This window comes from Anoplopoma fimbria, chromosome 13 (assembly GCF_027596085.1).
Source record: "Anoplopoma fimbria isolate UVic2021 breed Golden Eagle Sablefish chromosome 13, Afim_UVic_2022, whole genome shotgun sequence".
Taxonomy (NCBI): domain Eukaryota; kingdom Metazoa; phylum Chordata; class Actinopteri; order Perciformes; family Anoplopomatidae; genus Anoplopoma; species Anoplopoma fimbria.
Genome location: NC_072461.1, coordinates 5,094,691 through 5,116,788, shown reverse-complemented (window position 1 = coordinate 5,116,788; position 22,098 = coordinate 5,094,691). Strand labels below are relative to the sequence as shown.

The following is a 22,098-nucleotide window of genomic DNA, read 5'->3' as shown; positions in this document are numbered from 1 at the left end:
AAATAAACAAAAAATGACAAATTAAAACTGCTGACAAATGCGTATTAGAATGTTCACCAAATGTTAGTCAAATTGAGTTATGAATAATGTCTCAAGAACTGTGAGTCCTCCAAGCATCCACACACCCATGTATTCAGGGCACTTGAGGCAGATCTCTCGTAGGTAGGTGTTAGATGTCATGTCAAAGGTGCGTAGTGTCAGTTCGGTGCCCAGACCCTCTATGTCCAGGTGGAGCACTGTGACCTCCTGATCCTCGGACAGACGACACAACTGAACAGAAAACTAGATGAACAAAGAAAACAGAGGAACATACAGAGGGACAAAGAAAAAGAACAGATTACAATAATAGAAAGACATATCAAACGGCATCACAGACTATGCTTGTCACCTAGTTCAACAAGACCTCTCTGTACCTCACTGATTTCAAACGTCATGAAGAATTCTGTCATGTTCTTCTTAGTTTCTGAACCTTTTCTTTTGTTTGCGTAGCTCAGCGGCATGGGATTATCTGGGAAGAATGTCCGATCACCAACGGGAGAGCTGGGAGCATCGTAGAACAAATCTTCCTCTGACCCTGAGAGGTGAAAAAAAATACACACAATGACCCATCTGTTATACTGTAGAGTGTTACAAGGTATGTAGCGTGATGATTACGCATGTGTGGCTGTGCGTGGGGGTTCAGAACGAGGAGGACATGGCTATAGAATGTGCAGCAAGTCTTACCCAATGAGGTGATGCTGATGGTCTCACATGACTCAAACATGAGAGAGGAGCGCTGGTCAGCTAAGTTGAGAGGTCTTCTTGGAGTGAGCTGTGGGGTGAACGACTGCTTTGGCTGAGGAGGAAACAACACCGAAACATTAGATGTATCAGCAAAAAAAGTATTAACACACTGAATTTATTAAAATCTGTTATAATTAAAGTACATCGTATTCATCAATTGATAATTGATCAATTTATGTAGTTCTCCATTCTCTACTAAGAACAACAACACCAAAAGCAACCTGTAGAAGAAACTGCAGGAAAACATTTTTTTCCAGGATTTTGCCCAAAACTGTTGTTCAGTTCTGTTCCCTCTCGGTAATTTATCTGATCCAAACAAAATGTGAACAGGGGCATTTAGGACTCATCCTGCTGGTCTTACCTTTGGAGCGGAGGATGCAGCAGTGGTGTGTGCAGCAGGTCTGCTCTCAGGCAGTGGGATACTTTCTACCAGCTGCAGAACATTTCGCAGTTTAACATCAGAAATACGGAGAGACAGCAGGGGGAGCTCTCCGGACATCTTATACCTGGAACACATATGCAAACATGGAAACGCTATACGCACACACACCCAAACATATGACCTTTAACTTTGCCTCGCATCTTACATCCTTACAACATGAAATATTATATAACAAGATGTATGGGGGGGAAGAAAAAAAAACAACTTACTTTGCCATGCGTGAGTCTTTGATGACCATCGCCCTGCTGAAAACCACTTTCAGATCTACTGGCTCGAGAATGTGGAGCGGTGACTGTTTCTGCTTACGGGCCATTTTCCAGTCACCATCTATCACACAAAGAAGAAGTTTTACATTTATTTTTATTCCACACACGCACACGCACACGCACACACACACACACACACACACACACACACACACACACACACACACACACATCACACAACACATCTTAAACATCTTAAATTATGTTGTACTGTATTATGTATTGCAATATATCTAAAAAGTCTAGTTCGTATACCTGGTTTGCTATAAAGGAACTGCAGGCTGCTAAGCTGTATGTCAAAGCTGTCGTATGCTCTTAACATGATATCCTCAATGTTACTGGAGCACACGGACAGCTGAGGCAGATGCTTTTTGCTTTGACTGGACATCTGAAAAGACAACAACATTTAAATGTTAAAACTTTGTAAGCCTTCAACTTAAGCCTTTGGATAACAACTCAAAAGGCTCATTTACTCAAACTCCATGGCCAGAAGTAAGATTTTGATACAATTTGATGTGGGTTGTTTTTTTTAGCCCATGTTCAAGTTTTGTACTCTCTGACCTTGAAATGTCCAAGGTCCAACAGTAGGATGTTCTGAGTGCCATTGTAAAAGCCAGTCTGTGGAATGATGACATAGGAGGCCATCAGGTTCACCTTCAGGTCCAGGACTTTCTGTGTTTCGATCACATACATTAAACCTAAAAAAAAAAAAAAGTAATTGACTTATAAATCACAGCCAGAACAGACAAAACAATAGATCAGCTTGTTATCAAATACAGCGGACCTTAATGACGTATGAATTATTATTATTTAAATAATGATGATGATAGAAAGAAAGCTTGATAAAGTTCAACATTGAGCACTACGGTCAGCATCATGTTTGTTTAATTCAAATTATAATCATAGGTCTATTATAAGCACTGATTTAGTTATTGGCTGAATTAAGTTCATGAATTACACGTCAGTCGTACTGTACGTGTATTTAGCTGAAGCTAATTTCCAACAGCAGTCCCTTGATGAGCACTGATAGTTTAAGTAATCATAAGACCGGGACAGAGGATGTCGCATGTGTACAGATTGTAAAGCCCTCTGAGGCAAATTTGTAATTTGTGATTCTGGGCTATACAAAATAAACTGAATTGAATTGAATTGAATTGAATAAGAGCCTCGTTGAATGTGCCCAAATGAGCTACAGTGACTAAATGAGCTTGAAACTTCAAAAAAAATTCAGGGCACCATCTGTCTCAAGAACATAAACAGGAACACTACAGTGGCTCAGACATGCAGGCTGTTTGAAAGCACATGGGAAAATGAAAATAACCCAATAAAAACAAGGATTGAGGAATGGAAACATTTGGCTTGGGACCAGGCTTAGATTTAACCCCTGACATACAGAAGATCATTGTACATGTATGTGCAACTGACCGGTGGCTGTGCGGTCTCTGAACTGCTCCAGTTTCATGAGGGTTGCGTTGGTGAGCTCATCCAGCTGCAGGTCGTCAGGAGGCATGAAGAACGCTGACATGCTGTTCACTGTTATCTACACAGACACACAAACAAAGAATCCATTTGATATGGGCCCCCTTCATGTTTAATTCATGCTCATACACTGACGGACACCACTTACAGCATCATAGATAATTTCCAAGGGTTGTGATTCCACATGAAGCCGTTGGTTAGCACTCTCATCCAGCGGGTTGGTCTCAAACAGGATGCAGAGCAGCGGGGTCCCTGCTCCCGTGGCTGCCTTCCTTGATGACAGGAGGGTTGGTGCGGGCCGGTTACTGGACAGGCCGGTGACTTCAAACAGACTAAGCTGAGCTGTGACTCTGATAAAAAGAGGAAAAGAGACTAAATGTCAGTGCCACCAATGCCAGGATCCTTAATATGATATATACTGTAAGTAAATTAATAATGGAAAGGCAAAAAAATTCCCCCACAGATTTTGTGATAATAAAGAGTGTTGCTTATTAACTGAACAAAAGTAAAACCAAAAAAAAAACGCTTCTAGTGGTTGTAATGATAATTTGCTTATCATAATGGGTTATTTTTTTAAATATTGTAAAAATAAAAAGTTATGACGAACTTGATGGCTTGTGCTCCAGGTCTCTGTGTGAGTGTGGACTTCAGCTCTCCCACAGTCAGCCTGATGATCTCATTTTTGTCTTTGTTGTCTTTGATGGACACAGACAGCTTCTCCATGTGGAAATTGACCTTCATGTCCTCAAACTATAAAGAAATGACAACATAGTATAATCACAGTATCCGATTCAGTATTTGCATTTTGATCTTGGTAATATTGTTTAAAGCAATATGTCATACCCAAAATGACCATTTGTCTTTTAATTACTCTCCTTGTGATACCTTTAATAATTGAAGAAAATGTAGTTTTTTTCGCATGTCAAAACATCCGTTTTCAAACTCAGAAATGTTTTAAATAACACGGTTTTAGTCAAAATGCATATTTTTGGGAAGTAGCGAGTATACTACTGGATGAATGAGACTTGGGTTATACTACTATAGATGTGTGAGAGTTTGTAAATGGATCTTTTGATATAGTTTTGCTGTTGTTAAATGCAGCCGCCATTTACTTCAGTTCATTAATAAATTCCTTTGTTTTAGTATTCTTCAAATGATCTATTTGGAGATGAAGTATTCCTTTAAGTGGGATAGAGAGGAAGTGCTGTTGACAGGTAGGCGTCGAGGGGAGTGACTCACATTCTTTGGCAGGTTGGGATTAGCAGCGGTCTCACTGTATCCAATGGCCGTGTAGAGCTTGGCTTTTTCAGCGGTGGTTAACAGCTCATCAAAACCTGAGAAGAGGGAATAAAAGGAGTAGAAAGAATAAAAGGAATAAGGAAAGCATTAGCTAACACCATTAACTCTGGCTATAAAATCCCACTGGAGCGCTTCGCTTTGGTCCTATTAGCCACATGTGGATATTATCTATTATTAAAATGTCTTGCGTGGTTTTTTTTTTTACATCCTACCTCCGGTCTTGACCTCTTTTGTTTCTGTATCAGCCTCTCCTCCCCAACTCCACATCCAGCTCAACCAACCCTGAGACTCCTCTTCCTCCATCTTAAGCCCTGGACGGTAAATGCGTAGGCCTGCCTTGCTTGCCTGGGGAAGTTACAAATATTAAAGTTTATTTATTTTTTACAAATGAGAAAAGCACAATCTTAATCTGACAACGAGTGATTCAAACATCTCAACTAATTGTAAATTTAAAAAAATTCCATATCTCGGCAGTTTGTGTCAACACATAGATGAATCGAAGGAGCACATGTTCACTGCATTATGTGTGACATGAAACTCATCCAAAAATAAATATTATTTTGTTGGCCACCTATATGAATTACAGAAGAAGAGATATACTCTATTGTAACATTGCAGTCCTCAGCAAAGTGCTGTGCAGAAAAAGTCAAGAATATGTAAGAATATCTTACCATCTGTCAAATTAAAGGACTTGACAGTTGCATCTCAAGTTTTTCACCTCTAGATGCAACTGCTGATAACTGTTACCACTGTCTGTTTTGTGCTGTTGTATCACTTTGGTTATGTGAGAATGTCGATGGAAACATACAGGGAATTTCAGAAAAAGAATGCTACTCTGTATCATTTCTCTGTCTATGTTTTCTTAAATTCATTGGCATGAATGGAAGAATATTAAATACTTTTTTTAAGTAGCATACTTGAGACATAAGGATAAAAAGGACATTTGAGCACAAAACGATACAGTGCAAAGAAGGTAAACAAAGTGAAGATGCCCTCCATGAAGTAGGTGGGACAGAGCTTACCTCCACCTCAGCCTGCTGTCTGGCCAACGTGATGTTAAAAATATCCAAGGTCTTCTCGGGCTCCTGAGAATAGATACCAGACAAGCCAATTAGAGCTTTTAGCAGCTTCTTGCAACACCATGCAGGAATGCATCTATCACTAAATGTCCATTATTAATCACAGGGAAGGGAAAGATGATGCTTACAGAGCAGAGAAATGGCAGAGGAAAAGCATTTAGATTTAATGTTGTATTTCTCTGAGGTACATTATCAATCTCAAATGCACTTCAATCAATCCCTTCATAGGGCTGAACACTGGATAAGTAGGTAATTATGGCTAGAGCAAAGCATCACTGAAATGATATTGAGAAGGTAATATCTTTGTTATTAACTACTTGCATATTATATTACATTTCATATAGGCAATGAATTATGGTCTCTGTGGTTAAGTACTGTGGGTATTTGCCAGTTTACTATCGAGCATTACTGCTTGTGCAGTCTGAACTTGCACAAGCAGTAATGTCCCACTATAAATACATTTTGTTTGGCAAAAGTTACACAAAAAAGGTCCAGAACTCAAAGCCACAATTGAAGCCAAATCACAATTATATTTAGGACAGATTGGCTGAGATGTGGAATAAATAGTAAGCAATACTTTTCACCTTCCTTCCCTTCCTTAACTACACACTGTGGCCCCTGCACTCAAATCCTCATTGGAATTTCATAAAATTCAAATAGACCTTAATGACAAGGCAGATACAGGATCTGTCAAAGCATTTGTGAACAAATCAAAGATATTACAAAAATAATGGATGTGTACGTAAGATATTACCAACAGAATTCAAATTAATATTGGTATATGGAAGCAATGTAATAATTATATCTATTTGAAATCAATGCATCATAATCTCCAAATAATCATAGACTTCCATTTATCAATTTATCAAGAAATTCTCCAAATATCATATGAAGCTTGTCAGTGGTTCAAATATTAGGATCTTAAGAGGTAAACAGGGACGCCTCCTTCCTCTCCCCACATTCAGCCCGGTTCCATCCTGTCCCACCTCTAGTTCCTTGAGCAGCTCCTCACTGGGTTTCTTGCTGGTGATTTTGGTCTTGTAGAGCTCTCGGTAACATTTTACCCTCCGTCGGTGACTGCGCATGCACTGCCATGACCACATGTGGAGATTAGGCTTCACATCCACCTCCAGGATGCCTGTGATCACGTACTTCCACCTGCAAGGCATGAACACAGAAGCATACAGTCAAATCCACAATCTCCAACATTAAGTATCGACACATCCAAGGTTGGTAAAATTTCAAAGGTCATATGTTAATATGTAATTCATGATCAAAGTCAAAGTGTTCCCTGACCAAATGTGGGCATTCTCGTGAACGTGGACCATCGGTCTGTACTTCCTGTACGGCAGATTCCGAGACATCATATCAACTGAGCCCAGCAGCTCCAGGATGCTAATGTACTGGAAAGAGAGGAAGTAGGCAATTACTCACTGGCAAAGAGTACCGGCAGAAGAGTAGTTAAGATCACTGAACAACCTCTTTAACTATTTCCCTTTTAAATTTTGAATTAAATTTCTCTCACCATTTTTGTCTTTTACTTATTTGTTTCCCCAAATAATTTTGTTTCAACCAGACTTTTAAATAAACAAGTTTCCAAAACAACACCTACCTGAGGTCTGTTGAGCTCAATGGCCACCTCACTGAGATTGACCATTAGGTCCACTTTGGGAGAGGAGAAGTCCACATCTGACCTGGGATTCATCCGCAGTTTAGCGCCCGCTGAGATAGGACGAAAAACTGTGGAGCAGCAACAAGGAATAGATTATTCAAAGATAGGGTTTGTAATTTTCTTAAAAAAACATTTTTGTTATATTTGTTGAAATTCCCATTGTATCAAGAAAGCAATCAATAAAAAAATGCTCTGACAAAAAAAAGAATAAAAATAATCATGTAAAAATACATGTATTTTTGTGGGTTTTGTGTAGCAAGGTTAGCCAAAATCTGTGAGATTGTGCCTCAAAACAAATCTGTTAAAATGTGCTGAAAATATGTTTCAATGTGTTGGTGGTGATGGAGCATCAAGCTGTGTGATTCACACATTTTTTTCAGACACTGCAGTGTCAGAGCCAAACATAACATGCCAAGTGCAAAGTCACATTCTACATGCAAACTACTGATTCAGTAGTAACATGTGGCTTTAGAGTGGTTTCATCAGGCGGTCTAGACAAAGAATTTAAGTCATTAAGTTATATGACAGTGAGACACTCACTGAAGTCATGGGAGACAGACATGGAGTTGTGGATGTCCACGCTGCTCTGGAGACATCGCTACAAAAAAACAGAGGAAGAGGAGCTTCATTTACATTCTACCAGTTTTCTTTATTCAACATTTTTTAACCTCTCAACATATTACATCTCTTTTTGTAACTGCTTTAAGAACATGCAGGAGTTAACAATCACAACGGCACCTTTGCAAAATATTCTATGCATTAGGCTAATAGAAGAAGTCCTTGTTGATAAAATGGATGGTTAACAAAATCTGCATTGGCCTTTCATATTGTGACTGTGTTACTTTGAAACTGTTCTACTCCCTGAAAGGGAAAACTGACCGGCTGTTCTGAGTGGTTACATTAATGAAGTTTTATCTTAAGCCTCAATAGAGTCGAATAAGACAAACGATAGCATAACTAAACACTGTAATAAAAGGGAGACTCACCAAGGCCTCATCTGGACTGTGATTGGAGAAGAGTAAAGACTTGACATTCCAGTAGGCAAACAAGTTGTCTAGTTGAACCAACTGAGAGAAGAAAGAAAGCACAAATCAGTTAGACTAGTGCAGATGCTAACCATGACGACGTAACTTAACTGACAGCGTGCAATGAGTTCTAAAATTTTGATCACGGGCCAAAGTTTGGTTATGACGAAATAAAATGTGTTCCTCGAACAACAAAACAAACCAACTGGCTCAAATTGCACAAAAATCTTTCAAAAAGTAATAACAAATGACAGAATGGTTCAGTAGTTACCTTGAAGAAAAGCCTGGAATTCTCATCCAAAAGTCTGGGACTCCAGTTCTCATCACACGTCTGGAAAGATGAAACAAGCAGTGAAATGTAGAGTTCATGAGATTACATTCAATGTAATTATATACATATGTTATAATTATGTTTAAGTTTGATGTATTAATTCATGATTAAGAACACATCGCTTGCTGAATGTAACAAAGAATATGATCTGAAAGGAGGGACATTGAAACACATTACCTGAAGACTGAGGTTTTTAAGTGACACTCCAAATGACAAGGGACAGTTTGGATTAGTGACCTGTGGAAAACAAACAAAATAAATTAAACAAGAGAAATTAAATCAGCTGGCCAGTATGTAGTCTGCATGATTCATGCCGTCATTGTTGGCGTCTCAAAAAATGCCATCACCTCTTGGTCCCTGCGTTTTTCACTTAATGCTTACTTTACAAACACAAAATGGAGTTTTGCTGTACACGCATACACCATTTATGTAACTCAGTTTGAATACTCACATCATCTTCATAGCGTATGTGGATGTTAGAGATCTTGACCTGCAGGTTTTTGATGACCTGAGTGACAAGCTTCTCCACAAAGGTGTCCTGCTTTTCCAGCTGGGGGTCCTCTGTCAAACACAGACCAATATGATACATATGAGACCAGGGGCCTGCACTACGAAGCAAGTTCAACGTACCCTGGGTATACTTTGGCTTAACTAACCCTAACTAACCCTTACAACTGTGATTACACTTAGTGCTCCTACGACGGTGGTTTTCAACTCAGCAAGTCAACCGCTGGTTTTTCCATCTGGCTGTGAGCGTGTTCCCATAAAAGAGGCAGCACATGACCAATCACAAATATTGACAAATCTGCTGTCAGCAGCAGAGTCAACACCACCTTCTACAAACAAAGATAAAACTATAATATTAGATAAATATAAGAAGTAAAGCATATAATTCAGGCTAAAAGTAAGGTTGTTCTGCAACACATTAATTCAAAGGAAAACACACGTGTGATGATAGTCAGATCTATCATGCTCTAGATGGGGCAATGGTTTTTTACATCTTAGCACAATCGATCATATTCATCTACTCCGATAAGAAGTGAACCTCTGTCGTAGGACTGAAAACCCAGAGTGAACCCTGAAGTTACATCCCGAAGCCCAAATCCTGCTTCCTAGTACAGGCCCCAGATCTGATCCTGCAGCTTTCGTTTAGGAGCAAAGATTTGACCTCACCCTGATAACAAGGGACAACAAAATTGTAAATTGTCCTTTGTATTCTTTTACAATGTTTTTAATAAAACATTCCATTTCACATTAAGTTGTCATCATCTTTTAATTTTTAGTTTTTCCACCAACAGTTATTCATTTGATTGTGTTTCACTCTTCTTCAGTTCCTCAACCTTACAGCTTGACTAAGAATGCCTTTGAACCTTGTCAAACAGGTCACACGTTTACGCAGACACAAACACACACACACACACACACACACACGCCACACGCCACACACCACACACACACTCCCCTGAAAATCAAAGCCAAACCCTGACCTTTCTCCGCAGCCTTCATCTTTGTCTCCTCTATCCGCTGTAGCTCCCTCTGACGAGCCTCCTGTAGCTGCTTTTCCTCCTTTACTGCATCGTACTTTATACCTGGAAAGAATGGGGTCAATTAAATTATCATTTGAGTGCACATCCCTGGAAACAATTAAACTAATTAAATTAGAAAGAGCTAAGCTAGGGTTTCCTGTTTGTCCTGACAAGTACTTTAGAGTCATGAATAAGTGAGAGACCTTCTTGGTCTGACTGCTGTGCTGCACTGTGTTGTGTCTGCTAATCAAAAGGATTACTGATTAGACTGAACTTGATATTATTGATATTTTTAGTGCATGCTTTGGCATTTCACTACAATGCAAGTCATTAAAATGCAAAGACGTTTTGTGTTTTTGATTTTAAAAATATCTAAAATATGAACAGTGGAACCTAATCATCAACAGTGACATAAAGTTAATATCCTTCAGGCACTGTGTGTGTCTATCGAAATGTTGGGAATCAACAGCATACGCTTTATCATGATGAGTTCTTCAATCCCATAATTTGGTTTGTATTTGGCTGGACACAGACGATGACCTTACTTGCTGTTGGGACTATGAGCAGATAGACGCCATCCAGTGTCGCCTCTACTGACTGGTTGTAGAGGTTCTTCCATGGTATCTTTAGCTCCAGCTGTCCTGTTATCAGAAACACAAATCTGTATTAAAGGAAAAGTGGCAGAGAAGGACAGCAGATGGCAGATAGGGACAGCAACTACAATCTCACCTATATGACCGGCTCTCACTTTAAAAGGAATGTCGAGTTGACTCTGCAACAAAAGAACAGTAAATCAGAGTGACATAAATCCATCATGAATGCCAGAATATAATGACAAGACTCATTTTGCTCCCTTACTTGAGCATGTATTTGCAACTTACCAAGGCATTTTCTTTTATCTCAAGATTTCTAAGAACTGCATCACCTGTGACGACATGAGTATTTGTTTACTGATCGTTATGACATACATGTACATAGGCCAAACCGATTAGTATTGATAAAACAGTCAAATCTATAGAGGAGGTCTTTGGCCTTTGTCTATTGATTTAATTCAACACCGAGGCAACGGAAATCTTGTTTTATTAAAGCCAACCATGACCTGTTTGGGCATAGGAAGGGATTATATTCCTTTATTCCTTTATTGATCCCCATGGGGGAAATTCAAGTGTTGCAGCAGCTCAACTACACAGACACAGACAATAAATACACATACTATACAACTACACAGACAATAAATACACATACTATACAACTACACAGACAATAAATACTATATACAACTACACAGACAATAAATACACATACTATACAACTACACAGACAATAAATACACATACTATACAACTACACAGACAATAAATACACATACTATACAACTACACAGACAATAAATACACATACTATACTATACAACTACACAGACAATAAATACACATACTATACAACTACACAGACAATAAATACACATACTATACAACTACACAGACAATAAATACACATGCACGCTGAGGTTCAGCTGGTTAAGTAGCAGCTACAAGTTGGTACACGTTTAGCAGTGTCTCTGAAGCCTCTCCTCTGATCCCCTCACTGCTGTGTGAAAGGGTGTAACCCTGTACTGCTCACTGCTCTGAAACTCGCATGATTGTACTGAGAAACAGTCTGAGAATTATCACGACGTTCATGTAGTCGGTCAGAAATACACAACGCTGACTGAACTATCTATAGTCTGGTGTTTGGCTGCACGGTGCTGCTCACACTGGACAGGTTGAACTTAAATAAGCTGACACTGACAGCTGAGGGAGCCTCTCTCACGCCTGGTGGCTAACCTCTGTTAGCTAGTTAGCTTAGCGAGCGAGACAAGCCCCTAAAATGGAACAAAAATAATCAGTTACCTCCCCATATGCCGAGCTTTAGCTGGGAGCTGTCAAGGTTGACAACGTAGTCCCCTAAAAAACGGTTGAGGACATCAACCACCACGCTCTCGAAGACCATTTTGTCGTTCCTCTCATCGACCTGTCACCATGTTTACATTCTGAGGACTCGTTGGCCTCGACGTCAGATTAGGACGTTCTGCGGGGGGGCGGGGCTCTGACGTCATTCGATTCGTTTTTTAGTTATTTTAAAAACGAACTTTATTTAACAATTGCACATGTTAAATAAAGACAGCAAAATACAAAATGTTCAAAGTAACATGCCAGGGGGGCAAACGCAGAAGATAAAAAGAAAAGCATAAAAAAGAAAGATAAAAGATAAAAGGGGACAGTAAAGGACAGTAAAGGACAAATTCTGATTGTATATTTACATACAAATATCACAAGCAATGCATGCCTTTACTGTTTTTATGGCCTTTTTGTTGGTATAGCATTTCATTTTTTTTTTCTATACAGTTCAAACCATACCATTAGTTACTTCTGGGAAAATGTATATTTTTCTTATTATTTTCTTATTTGAGGATTATTGGCGGTTGGCAAACAACGAATCGGTGCATTACCGCCACCAACTGGTACGGAGTGTGGATCAGGATGTCTAGTACATGTCTTATTTCATTAGGGAAAAAAACACCAAAAGAAAACGGGTCATATTTTCTTATATATATGTCAGTCTAAGATACTGAAGAGTATTTGATTTGAACACTCACTTGAGTTCTTTTGCAGAATATCTATTAGTTTTAGTATCTAGTTTTTTCTTGCTGAGGTTTCAAACTAGCTGCCTTCTTTCATGCTCATATTTCTGACAGTGTACAATAACATGTTCTACTGCGAATTAACTGAGGCTAAGAAGATAGTAAGTGGTCCTAAGCGGGCTTTTTATTATATAGTCGCTTTCGTAAAGATTTTACTGGCAAAAACCATATCCACAAATTCAAAACCTTTATTTGCATGACTCATTAATGAAACCAAACAGTACAATGACACAGTTTACAAACAGTAGGAAATCTGTTAAATGTTCTCTTTTTTCATGTGTTTATGTAAAGTGTAAGCAGTTACCTTATAGCTTTTTCAAATCAGTAGGCCTAAGGCGATTGACAGAAGGGAGACCAGAAAACAAAAACTAATTTCACATGCAGATCCCAAACTATTATGATGTATGGTTTAGTCCGAGAACAAGGAAACCTAAAATAAACATGCAAAATAAATCCAAATATAGAATTACATTGTTTAGCATCTGATAACTACAATTGTCTGTGTAAATATTGTTGCTAAGTATTCTTACTATCTGGGACATTTTACATAGCAGCTGAAAAATGCTCATACAGCCAACACAAACTACATCAATGTCCCTCTCTTCAAACTTTTTCTTTTTTACATATTGTTATAGCTATCACATATCATTTGACACCAGATTACACGAAATGAGTTATTCCTCTACCCTTTTTTAAGAGAAAGTAACTGAGACAGTGGTTTGGTGGTCTCTCCAATCACTGTCTCTCTCCTCAATGTTACAGCTGCAGGTTTATACACCACTTTTAACCTGAGCTGCAGTTCCAGCAGATCCTCCCTACTGAGCTCAGTAAAGAAGAACTCTTCATTAAACACAGGGCTGCTGGAGTTCCTGATGGTGGCGCTCGTCTGTTGCTGCAGTTTCCCCGGGGTCAGACACAGATTAACTGCACAGTTCAGGGTTCGTCGGTCAGTATCTTCCCAGAGACCTTCCACAGACACCACACGGACTCTGACTGTGGAAAGTGATGGGAAGGTGTTGGTGGAGAATGTGCTGTGTTCAGCGAAGACGCGGACTTTACCCCGGCCCTGCAAAGGGAGGACATGCTCATGCTGAAGTCCCTCCTGGCACTGCAGAACATCCAATGGGAGGAGGACAGGTGGGGCTAAGCTGTCTGAGCTTCCCTTTAAGCTTGGAGGGCTACTGGGCGAGTTTGTTAAACTTAACCCCCCCCTCTTCCACCTCCCTCTGTCCACCCTTCTGTCATTTAATGAGGGACAGGATGTTGCTCCTTTAAGACGGCTACTGCCTGGTGGGAAGTAGAGGGAGGATTTAGCACTATAAGGGGAACTGAGGGGAGAGGAGTCACTGGAAGAAGGTGTTTCACTTCCTGTGCTTCCTGTGTCTGACAGGCTTTTGGATGAAAACAAAGGGAAAAACCCAGATAATGTTTTCTTGGGCAGGTTTGTCACCTTTGCCAGCCTGGGTGCCGCAGTAGGAAGGCTTCTATCAAATATGTAAAGAGGACACTTTGAGTGGAACAAAGACTCTTTCCTTCGAGTGTTCGGGCTCTCATATATCCCAGCCAGGCCATACGCCTCTGCAGAGAATGGCAAAGGTTTCTTTGTAGCTTTCCAAGCCATTGATGCATCACCATTCTTCATCTTCACGTCCTTTGTCTTTACATACGAAGTGCTGCTCTTGGGCATATGGTACTGAAGATGCAGGTAAGGTGACACTGTCTCAGCTTCCAGCAGCGGGCTTCTCTTGCAAAGCTTGGGGGGCAGGCAGAACTCTGGGATCTTGTCTGGGGTGAGGATGTTGTTGTGCAGATAGTAAGAGAGACTGGCCTTAGAAGACGGAAAGATATCCTCCTCACTCTTAGCCAGGTAACGACTCAGCTCTAGAGGAATGTTCTCCATGCTCTCCCTGATCTTCTCAAACACCCACATAGTTGTTTTCTGATGCTTTAATACAATGTAACGTTCCTTTGGCAACAAGAATACAAAATACAATTTAGATGAATCAAACAAACAGTGCATGAAACAGAAAACCCTTTTCAGAACTATAGAAACAGAAAGTTAAACGTGGCAAATGGTGAAATTAAAAATATGTTTTCCTCACCTGCTTAGGTCTTGATGTGTCCACCTCTGAAGAAAGAACTAAATGAATGTGACGGATGTATAAATGACAGATTTTAAAGGGTAGTGTGAGGTGCTACGTCACTGATATGCCGCCCCCGGCTGCATCAGAAAACAGGCTGCACACGTGTATATACAGACGACAACACACAGCGTATACAGTCACTCAGTGCGTGTTGGACACTGGGTGGGTGGGTGGCAATAAGAATCGGGTGCATTGGTGTGCATTTAGTTGTGCTACAAGGATGTAATGTGAGCTTTCCAGCTGATGTAATTTAAAGGAAGTCATCATCAAAAAGCATTATCTGTGATGCTCTCAATTCCACTATAGCATGCAGCACTCAAATTTAAAATACAGTTCAAATATATTATTACTTTTTTACTACATCAAATACATTTTGATAACTGAGGTCAAATAGGGTTACACAACACAATTATATTATGTATGTACGACCCCGTACTCTCCTCTACTCATTAAATTCACCTTAAAACTCACAACCAAAGATGGAGATGTGTCTTGTTGTGCCTTTGAGAGAGCTGACCTCTTGTTCAAAGGAGATTCATAGACAGGAGCAACAGGCCATCAGAGAGTACCCACCTCATCAAAGACCCACTGACCTTTAAACAGCCAGACACTTAGCTCACCTGACCATGGGATGACTGTGACTCAGTGGTACAGCAGGGTCGTCCTTCAATCAGAAGATTGGCAGTTTGATCCCCGGCTCCGCTAGTCCATGTCGATGTGTCCTTGGGCAAGACAATTAACCCCAAATTGCTCCCACAGGCTACTTCTGCGGTGGTATTAATGGTTATGAATGATTAGATAGTCCTGATTGGCATAGTAGCTGCTGCCATCAGTATATGAATGGATGAATGATAACATGTAGTGTCAAAGCGCTCTAAGTGGTTGGAAAACTAGAAAAGTGCTATACAAGTACAGACCATTTACCTGTTGTGTATTATAGGCAACACATTAATTTTTTGTTTGTTTTCACATAATTGAGATAACATTTTGTTATTTTGTATTGATCATTAAAAGGAAAAGATATCTGAATATCAAGGAGAACAATACTGTTTATAGTCAGTAGTTAGTAGTTAGTAGTAGTAGTAGTAGTAGTAGTTAGTTCATTTCTATCTAAGAACATCTGCTATCATTCTCAACATAACCATGTGAGAAAACTGCATTCATTTCATGTCATAAAACACTGGCATCTTGTATTCTGTACACAAATAAGGGTTGGGTTGCCGATCTAGAAGGCCCCTTGAACAATGTGAGTGCTTCAACCACAAGAGGGCGTACATGGATTAGATTTACTGTCCTGCAACCTCAGACGTCTGTTTGTTTCGGTCAAGACATCAGTGTTAAAAATGTAATTTGTTTAAGTCTGCAGACATAAATATACATCCACACTCAATATACCTGCCACTTTCATTTATTAAAATGATCTTCTCTTATTGTTGTAATTAAACAGTATGTAAGTGAGAAGCAACACCTCTGCTTGTGTGCCTGCCTGTTTGCACGAAGCGTGTGTGACAGAGAAAGAAATATGAAGATGATGAACACGCTGGAGAGGAGTCAGGGGCCTCCAGAGCACCCAGGGGTCAAGAGGCTTTTTGTGATAGTGAAGAGCGACTTTATTACACTAATAAAAACCCAAAGTGCTCTCTGTAATGGAGAGATAAATGATTGGGAGTCAGAGGACTTTTGCCTTTAACCGCTGTCACAGCTGCAATTAACGCTAACAGGAGAACAGGACATTGTTGCCAAATGTTCTACCGCTGTCAAGTGCATTAGTGTTAAAAACCTTTTTGTCCTGGAGCTCTAGATTTTTTATAATGATAATTCTTTTTTTTTGTGGGCTTAATTTTGTTAATTCATTGGGTAAAACAAGATGTCAACTAATAATCCAAAATGCTTTAAAGGTCTTATTGCATAAAACCCCTTAGGTTAATTTGTGAACACCTTTGTAGGACTCAAACTTGAGACCAGCCTCTCTATATCTCTCTATATATAACTCTCTCTCTCTCTCTCTCTCTCTCTCTCTCTCTCTCTCTATATATATATATATATATATATATATATATATATATATATATATATATTTATCTCTCTCTATGTATATAGCTAAAGCCAAAACAAAGCAGCCGGTTTGTTAGAAAGCACATTTCACTTCTGCATTTCTGTACATTATAATTGATGGTTAGCGGGATTAAGGCTGTAACTTAATCCCGCTAACCACTTGCCCGGAGCTAAAAATGACCTTTTAGCCTTCCTTCATCACAAAGAAGGTACAATGAAAACTTAGACCCTGTTTTGGGTCGTGGAAGTTGACTCTTTCAAACTTGCTCAGTTAGAGGAATTACCCGTGTGCTCGTGGTGATTCAGTTCAGTGTATTGAATGAAACAGGAAAGACCTGTAGTGCCTGATGATCAAATATCAATCAAGCAAGTATTTGTTGATTCTATGTGGTTAGTCTTTGTTTAAAAGCATCTCTAGCTCCAATTTCAAATGATAATGTGACCAAACAGGTCCTGACCAGATCCAAGGCAGTTTTAGTAAGCCAAACCTTTGTTATAAAGTTTTCTCTGTAACACTTTTATGTTCTGACTTCTGACATTCTGACATTGTGAGATGAGATTTTTTCCAAGTGAACTCTGAGCAGGGGAAGAGCTGATGACACACTTTGCTAATTTCCATTTCACTTTAATCTATATTATTGCGGAGTAAAATGAGCCTATATGGGCAAAGCACTTAACCTCTTGTGAAATTGCTGAAGTTTTTTGGCCAGACAACTTCTTTGTCTGAACTCCTAAGAGAAAGTGGGCAAGTTGAAAAGGGGAAAGAGTGGGAAGGAGGCCAGCATGGCTGAACCGTTGACCTGTTTTGAATTGACAATAAAATGTAATAATGGCTAATAAGTTGTAATAATTTGGGCCAATAAAGATAGATGGCAGATTGGAGATGATGTGAACTGCGTCAGAAGACCTTACCCCGAGGACGGCACAGAGACAAAACACTTTAGCCAGAGGAAGGGGGATAAAGTTTGACCCCAGATTAGTGAATCATTGTGTAATTATTAAGGAGAAAGAGGATGACAGGGAGTGGGGGGGACTGCCAGAGAGAAATAGGTGAAGGGAGGTAGGGGAGAGGGGAAACTGTTTAAGAGAAAAGATGGAAAAGAGTGTTACAAAACAGAAACAAACTGTAAATAATTTAAACCAATTCAGAGACCCATTCCATCCACTCGATGGCTGAAAGAGGATCAGGTGAGCTGCATTCAAGAATGAAAGAAGGCGCAGAGAAATAGAAAGTAAGAGGGACAAAGGGAAAAAAGTGTAACCACAGAAAGATAATGAGGTACATTATGGAGAAAAGACAGAGAAGAAGAGTTATAGTAATGTGCCATGGTCCAGAGTGACCTGTCGTTAGGACTCGCTCCCTTGACAACTTCTCTCTGTCTCCAGGCCTGATGCCAATATGCTAATCCCCCTCAGATGGCCTTTTCATTGGCTGATGCTGACTCTCGTCCACACGTGCCAGATGACCTCTCGTCCCACTATTAAAAACCATGGCAGTGAATATGGCAAGGAGACCATTACCAAGATAAGAGCAGATGTAGCCGTATGCCGGCTGCCTGCTTGCACTGAATCACATGTACTGTTAAAATAAGTTATCACAAGTACCACAACTGTTCCTTGCAGTAAGTGAACAAACACCAAATGTGCTTTAAGCACATTTGGTGTTTGTTCATCAGGTGAAAAGTAATATATGGGATCTAATTGATGCCATATACACATGAAAGTCATTAGAAAATCTCCCAAAATTTTGGATTAATGGACTTAATTAAGAGTATTGATATTATAGTTTCAGAGAAACTTAAATTGCAAAACTACACATTTGGAATTTAGGTTTATTCATTTTCCTGATTGGTGACAGCAGACCTGAAATCACATATTAATATTGAGTTAATTAAGCTAAATTAAACGAACCTTTTGGATTGTGGGCCATACAGTATACAGAAAAATATGAGGAGTCACAGGCCAAATAAAAGTGAATGCGTAGTTTTCAACCAGTTATACTGCAAGAACATCAGTTTTTCTGGACCCCAATAAAACAATGTGCCATAGAGAATGAATGGTCTATCAAAGTTACATTTGACGTTACAGCAATTTATAGTGTGCCCACATATTACAAAAAGTATTTCTGTATCTGCAGCTCTGAGTTTTAATCAAAATGGTTTTAATACTTTTTAACTCTAAAACAGTGCTCACTACATTATTAATAACATATTGATAATAAAAAAATGGAATAATAGGATTGTTAATTAGCACATCTAATTGTCCTTGTGTAACACTTTAGCTAATGGTTTTCTTTTTATTATCACAATTTCTCACAAGATAATCATCAAACATTTCAGCCTCAGCAAATGAGATCATTGCAGCAGGAGTAAGAAGAAGAAATATGGGAAAGAATTTGGATCTGGACATATGGATTATTTTACATGTAAACTTAAAGATGGCAGTTTTTTTATATTCACAGAGTTATAAAAATATAAATATGTTTATTTGTATAACACATAATAACACGGAAAACAACTTGGACATCTGAAATCACAATATATTTTGCTTGTGGACAAAAAAAACGAAACAAACAGGGACTTAAATCCTGTCTCTATTTTAACAAAATGGGAGACAAGAATATAGTGTGTTTATTATATAGGTTTAACTTAAAAACAATACAATACTATGTATTCTTATATGTAAAGGAAATTGGGTTCCTACAATAAAAGTGAGAAGTGGCGCTTGTACCATTACAATTTTCTGGTTAAAGCAGAATGCGACAACCAGTACACAAAAATTTGAATCTCTGGACAGAGAGGAGTTTCAACACTGCATTAGTCGTATTTATTATCGCTGCCTCTTTCAGTTATTATAAATTTATGTAATTTGGTAAATTGTTTCTCAAAGGTCTCTGTCTGTCTGTCTCAAGGTCCTCATGTACAAATCTCGTCAGACTGCATTTGGAGGTCATTATGATCCTGTAATCTGTGACAAAAAGAAACCTCTTAAGAATATTACCGTTTCATTAGTTCTGTGAGAAGGTTTGGACCTCATGACCTTGTGTAGGAGAACATCTCTCTCTCACACTGTTCTTCCTGTCCCCCTTTCCTTCTCTTCTTGCCTCATCCTCATTCTTTGTCTTTGTCCCACTGTTTACTTTACTTTCTCTCTTTGCTTATTTTCATCCTCCATTCATTTTCATTTCTCCTGGTTGTGGTTAGAAAAGGGAGGAAGCCTGAGCCTTTTTCCAGTAGTGAGAGTTTTTCTAATGTGCTCCCTTCACTGTACTCTGATTCTGCAAATAATGAAACTATTTGATGCATTTGAACTTTTATTAAAGAGGGCTTTATGAGGGTAATTTGATACAGACAGATTTCTGTTCTCTGAAAAAATTGTTGAACAAAGTTAATAGTTGCTGTAATGAAGTTTTATGCCTCCGTTTATTTTTTAAATGGCTCCACTGCACAAAGAATCCTCATACAGCAATTATAGATTTAAAGAAATTAGAATAAATGTCTGTTATCTAATGTTGCCAATACGTTGAATGAAAGACCACGATCTGCAACAAAGAATACTATTTAAGGTTGTGCGTGTTTGTGTGTCTGAATGTGTATGTGTGCAAGTGAGCTTGAGTTAGTGTGAACGGCAGATCAGATCAATGAATTAAGCTGCTCATTATCATGGCCTGCTCTTGCTGGTCGTTAAGAAAAACGCATGTAGAATTTGCCACCCTTGCCCCTATGAAGTGTGGGTAATTACCGCTAATGTATCATCGCCTATTCAAGACCGCAACGTTTCGTTGCGAGGGCTGACGGTGAAACACCTCTGACCTAAATGTTTTATTCATTCATAAGACTCCTATTATTCATTTAAGCTCTTTTTTACATGATTAACAGTTTTTTCCATATTAATTCCCCATACACTTTAATCACTGGGTTTCATGCAGTGTAATATTATATTTGTGTTGTTGAAATGAAATATCACCATATCACAGTGAGCCCTCCTAAATCTAGGGTTGGTGTAACGGATGCATGAGGTCAGCCTGTTAAAAAAACAAAACCGACCAACAAACAGAAACAAATTTTACAGGCTGGTGCACAGACTGCTAAGTTACTGAACTTAGTTCTTGGCCTAAGTCATGGATGTTTTCACTATAATTAATATGTTTTTTTGTATATTGCATGTTTGAGAAATATTATGCAAGTAACCAACAAATAGTTTTCAAACAAACTTTAAATTGCCTTCGCATCTGACTCAGTCTTTGAGTGCATTGTATTACATTTGAACTCATTCTATCAAAAGCTGATGTGTTGATGTTAATAGTCTACAAAAGGAAATCTGCAGTTGTTACATTAACAATTTTTTTTTCATTTTCAGAGAGGATAAACCATCATATCATTTGATAGAAAACTGGATTCTTTGTTTTATATTTACAAATTAGTTTACGTAATTTTAAGTAAAAACGTCATCGTTATTTTAAGAAAAAAAAAAGGTGAGTACGTACATGCTTCTTTAGCAATCTAAAAAAGAAGACGAGTAATTTTCTGTGATTTTGACTTTTGAGTGACACACTAAAATAGCCTTTTGTACTTGTCATATTTTCCTTTATTTCCTGTAATCACTCTAATATATTTTATATCAGTTTGATGACATTAAGCTCCTAATTCATATTAATACCTGCAAAAAAACTTAAGCTTGGTGAATCAAAGTTACTGATCGCTTTTATCTCAAGGTGAAGAGAAGTTTTAGTGAGCTGAAGTTTTTTATAATTAATCAATAGTATGTTTACCTTTGAGTTGGATATGATGTTGAGGTTGTCAAAATATGCAAGTCTGGTTCAAGTACTTCCAAGTGAAGCTGTTTCTCCTGAGAATTACATTCAATCCAACTAGTCTGTAGAAACACATTGCTACCTAGATTGAATTTCATTTCAACATATCAGGCAAAATGTTTATATTGACACGCCACAAAAACACACAACCAGATATAGGATGAGATCTAACACAGAAATGGAGCCTGCAAATAAACATAAAAACAAAAATAAGAGCATCTAAGATATATCTCGGTTTCCCATCTTGTTCCGCAGACTGAAAATCACTTAACAGATGCTGTTAAATGCTTTGACACAACCAGCACAGTGGCTACCTTTAAAAAAAGCTTATAAATAAGCTGCACATATACCTCCTATTAGCCTGTGCATAAACACATGTGCACATTAGGAGACCTCATGTGATATTATGATTCCAGAGGCTTCTAACTACGGTGTTGTGAGGACAGAGGATCATGGAGGGTAATAATGGCCGCATTATTACTCCTCTTATTGTGTCTTAAT

General features: G+C 38.7%; 2 protein-coding genes across 2 annotated transcripts in view; both read right to left on the bottom strand.

The window, feature by feature from the left end:
- vps13a (vacuolar protein sorting 13 homolog A) overlaps positions 1-11,918 on the bottom strand; it is a 36,393-nt gene extending 24,475 nt beyond the window's left edge. Inside the window, 26 exon segments of the mRNA XM_054610646.1 lie at positions 126-282; positions 414-574; positions 724-835; positions 1,145-1,289; positions 1,435-1,552; positions 1,747-1,879; positions 2,053-2,189; positions 2,917-3,031; positions 3,119-3,320; positions 3,578-3,720; positions 4,210-4,304; positions 4,482-4,614; positions 5,292-5,354; positions 6,335-6,506; positions 6,645-6,751; positions 6,961-7,088; positions 7,561-7,618; positions 8,007-8,087; positions 8,317-8,376; positions 8,554-8,613; positions 8,828-8,937; positions 9,864-9,965; positions 10,448-10,543; positions 10,632-10,674; positions 10,784-10,827; positions 11,795-11,918. Coding sequence (XP_054466621.1) covers positions 126-282; positions 414-574; positions 724-835; positions 1,145-1,289; positions 1,435-1,552; positions 1,747-1,879; positions 2,053-2,189; positions 2,917-3,031; positions 3,119-3,320; positions 3,578-3,720; positions 4,210-4,304; positions 4,482-4,614; positions 5,292-5,354; positions 6,335-6,506; positions 6,645-6,751; positions 6,961-7,088; positions 7,561-7,618; positions 8,007-8,087; positions 8,317-8,376; positions 8,554-8,613; positions 8,828-8,937; positions 9,864-9,965; positions 10,448-10,543; positions 10,632-10,674; positions 10,784-10,827; positions 11,795-11,894 — 2,875 coding nt within the window. The 5' untranslated portion in view covers positions 11,895-11,918.
- A 1,349-nt stretch (positions 11,919-13,267) lies between these two features.
- LOC129101838 (C2 calcium-dependent domain-containing protein 4C) lies at positions 13,268-14,515 on the bottom strand. Its single transcript, XM_054611781.1, has one exon. The coding sequence runs from the start codon at positions 14,513-14,515 to the stop codon at positions 13,268-13,270; it is 1,248 nt and encodes a 415-aa protein (XP_054467756.1).
- Positions 14,516-22,098: the final 7,583 nt, after the last annotated feature.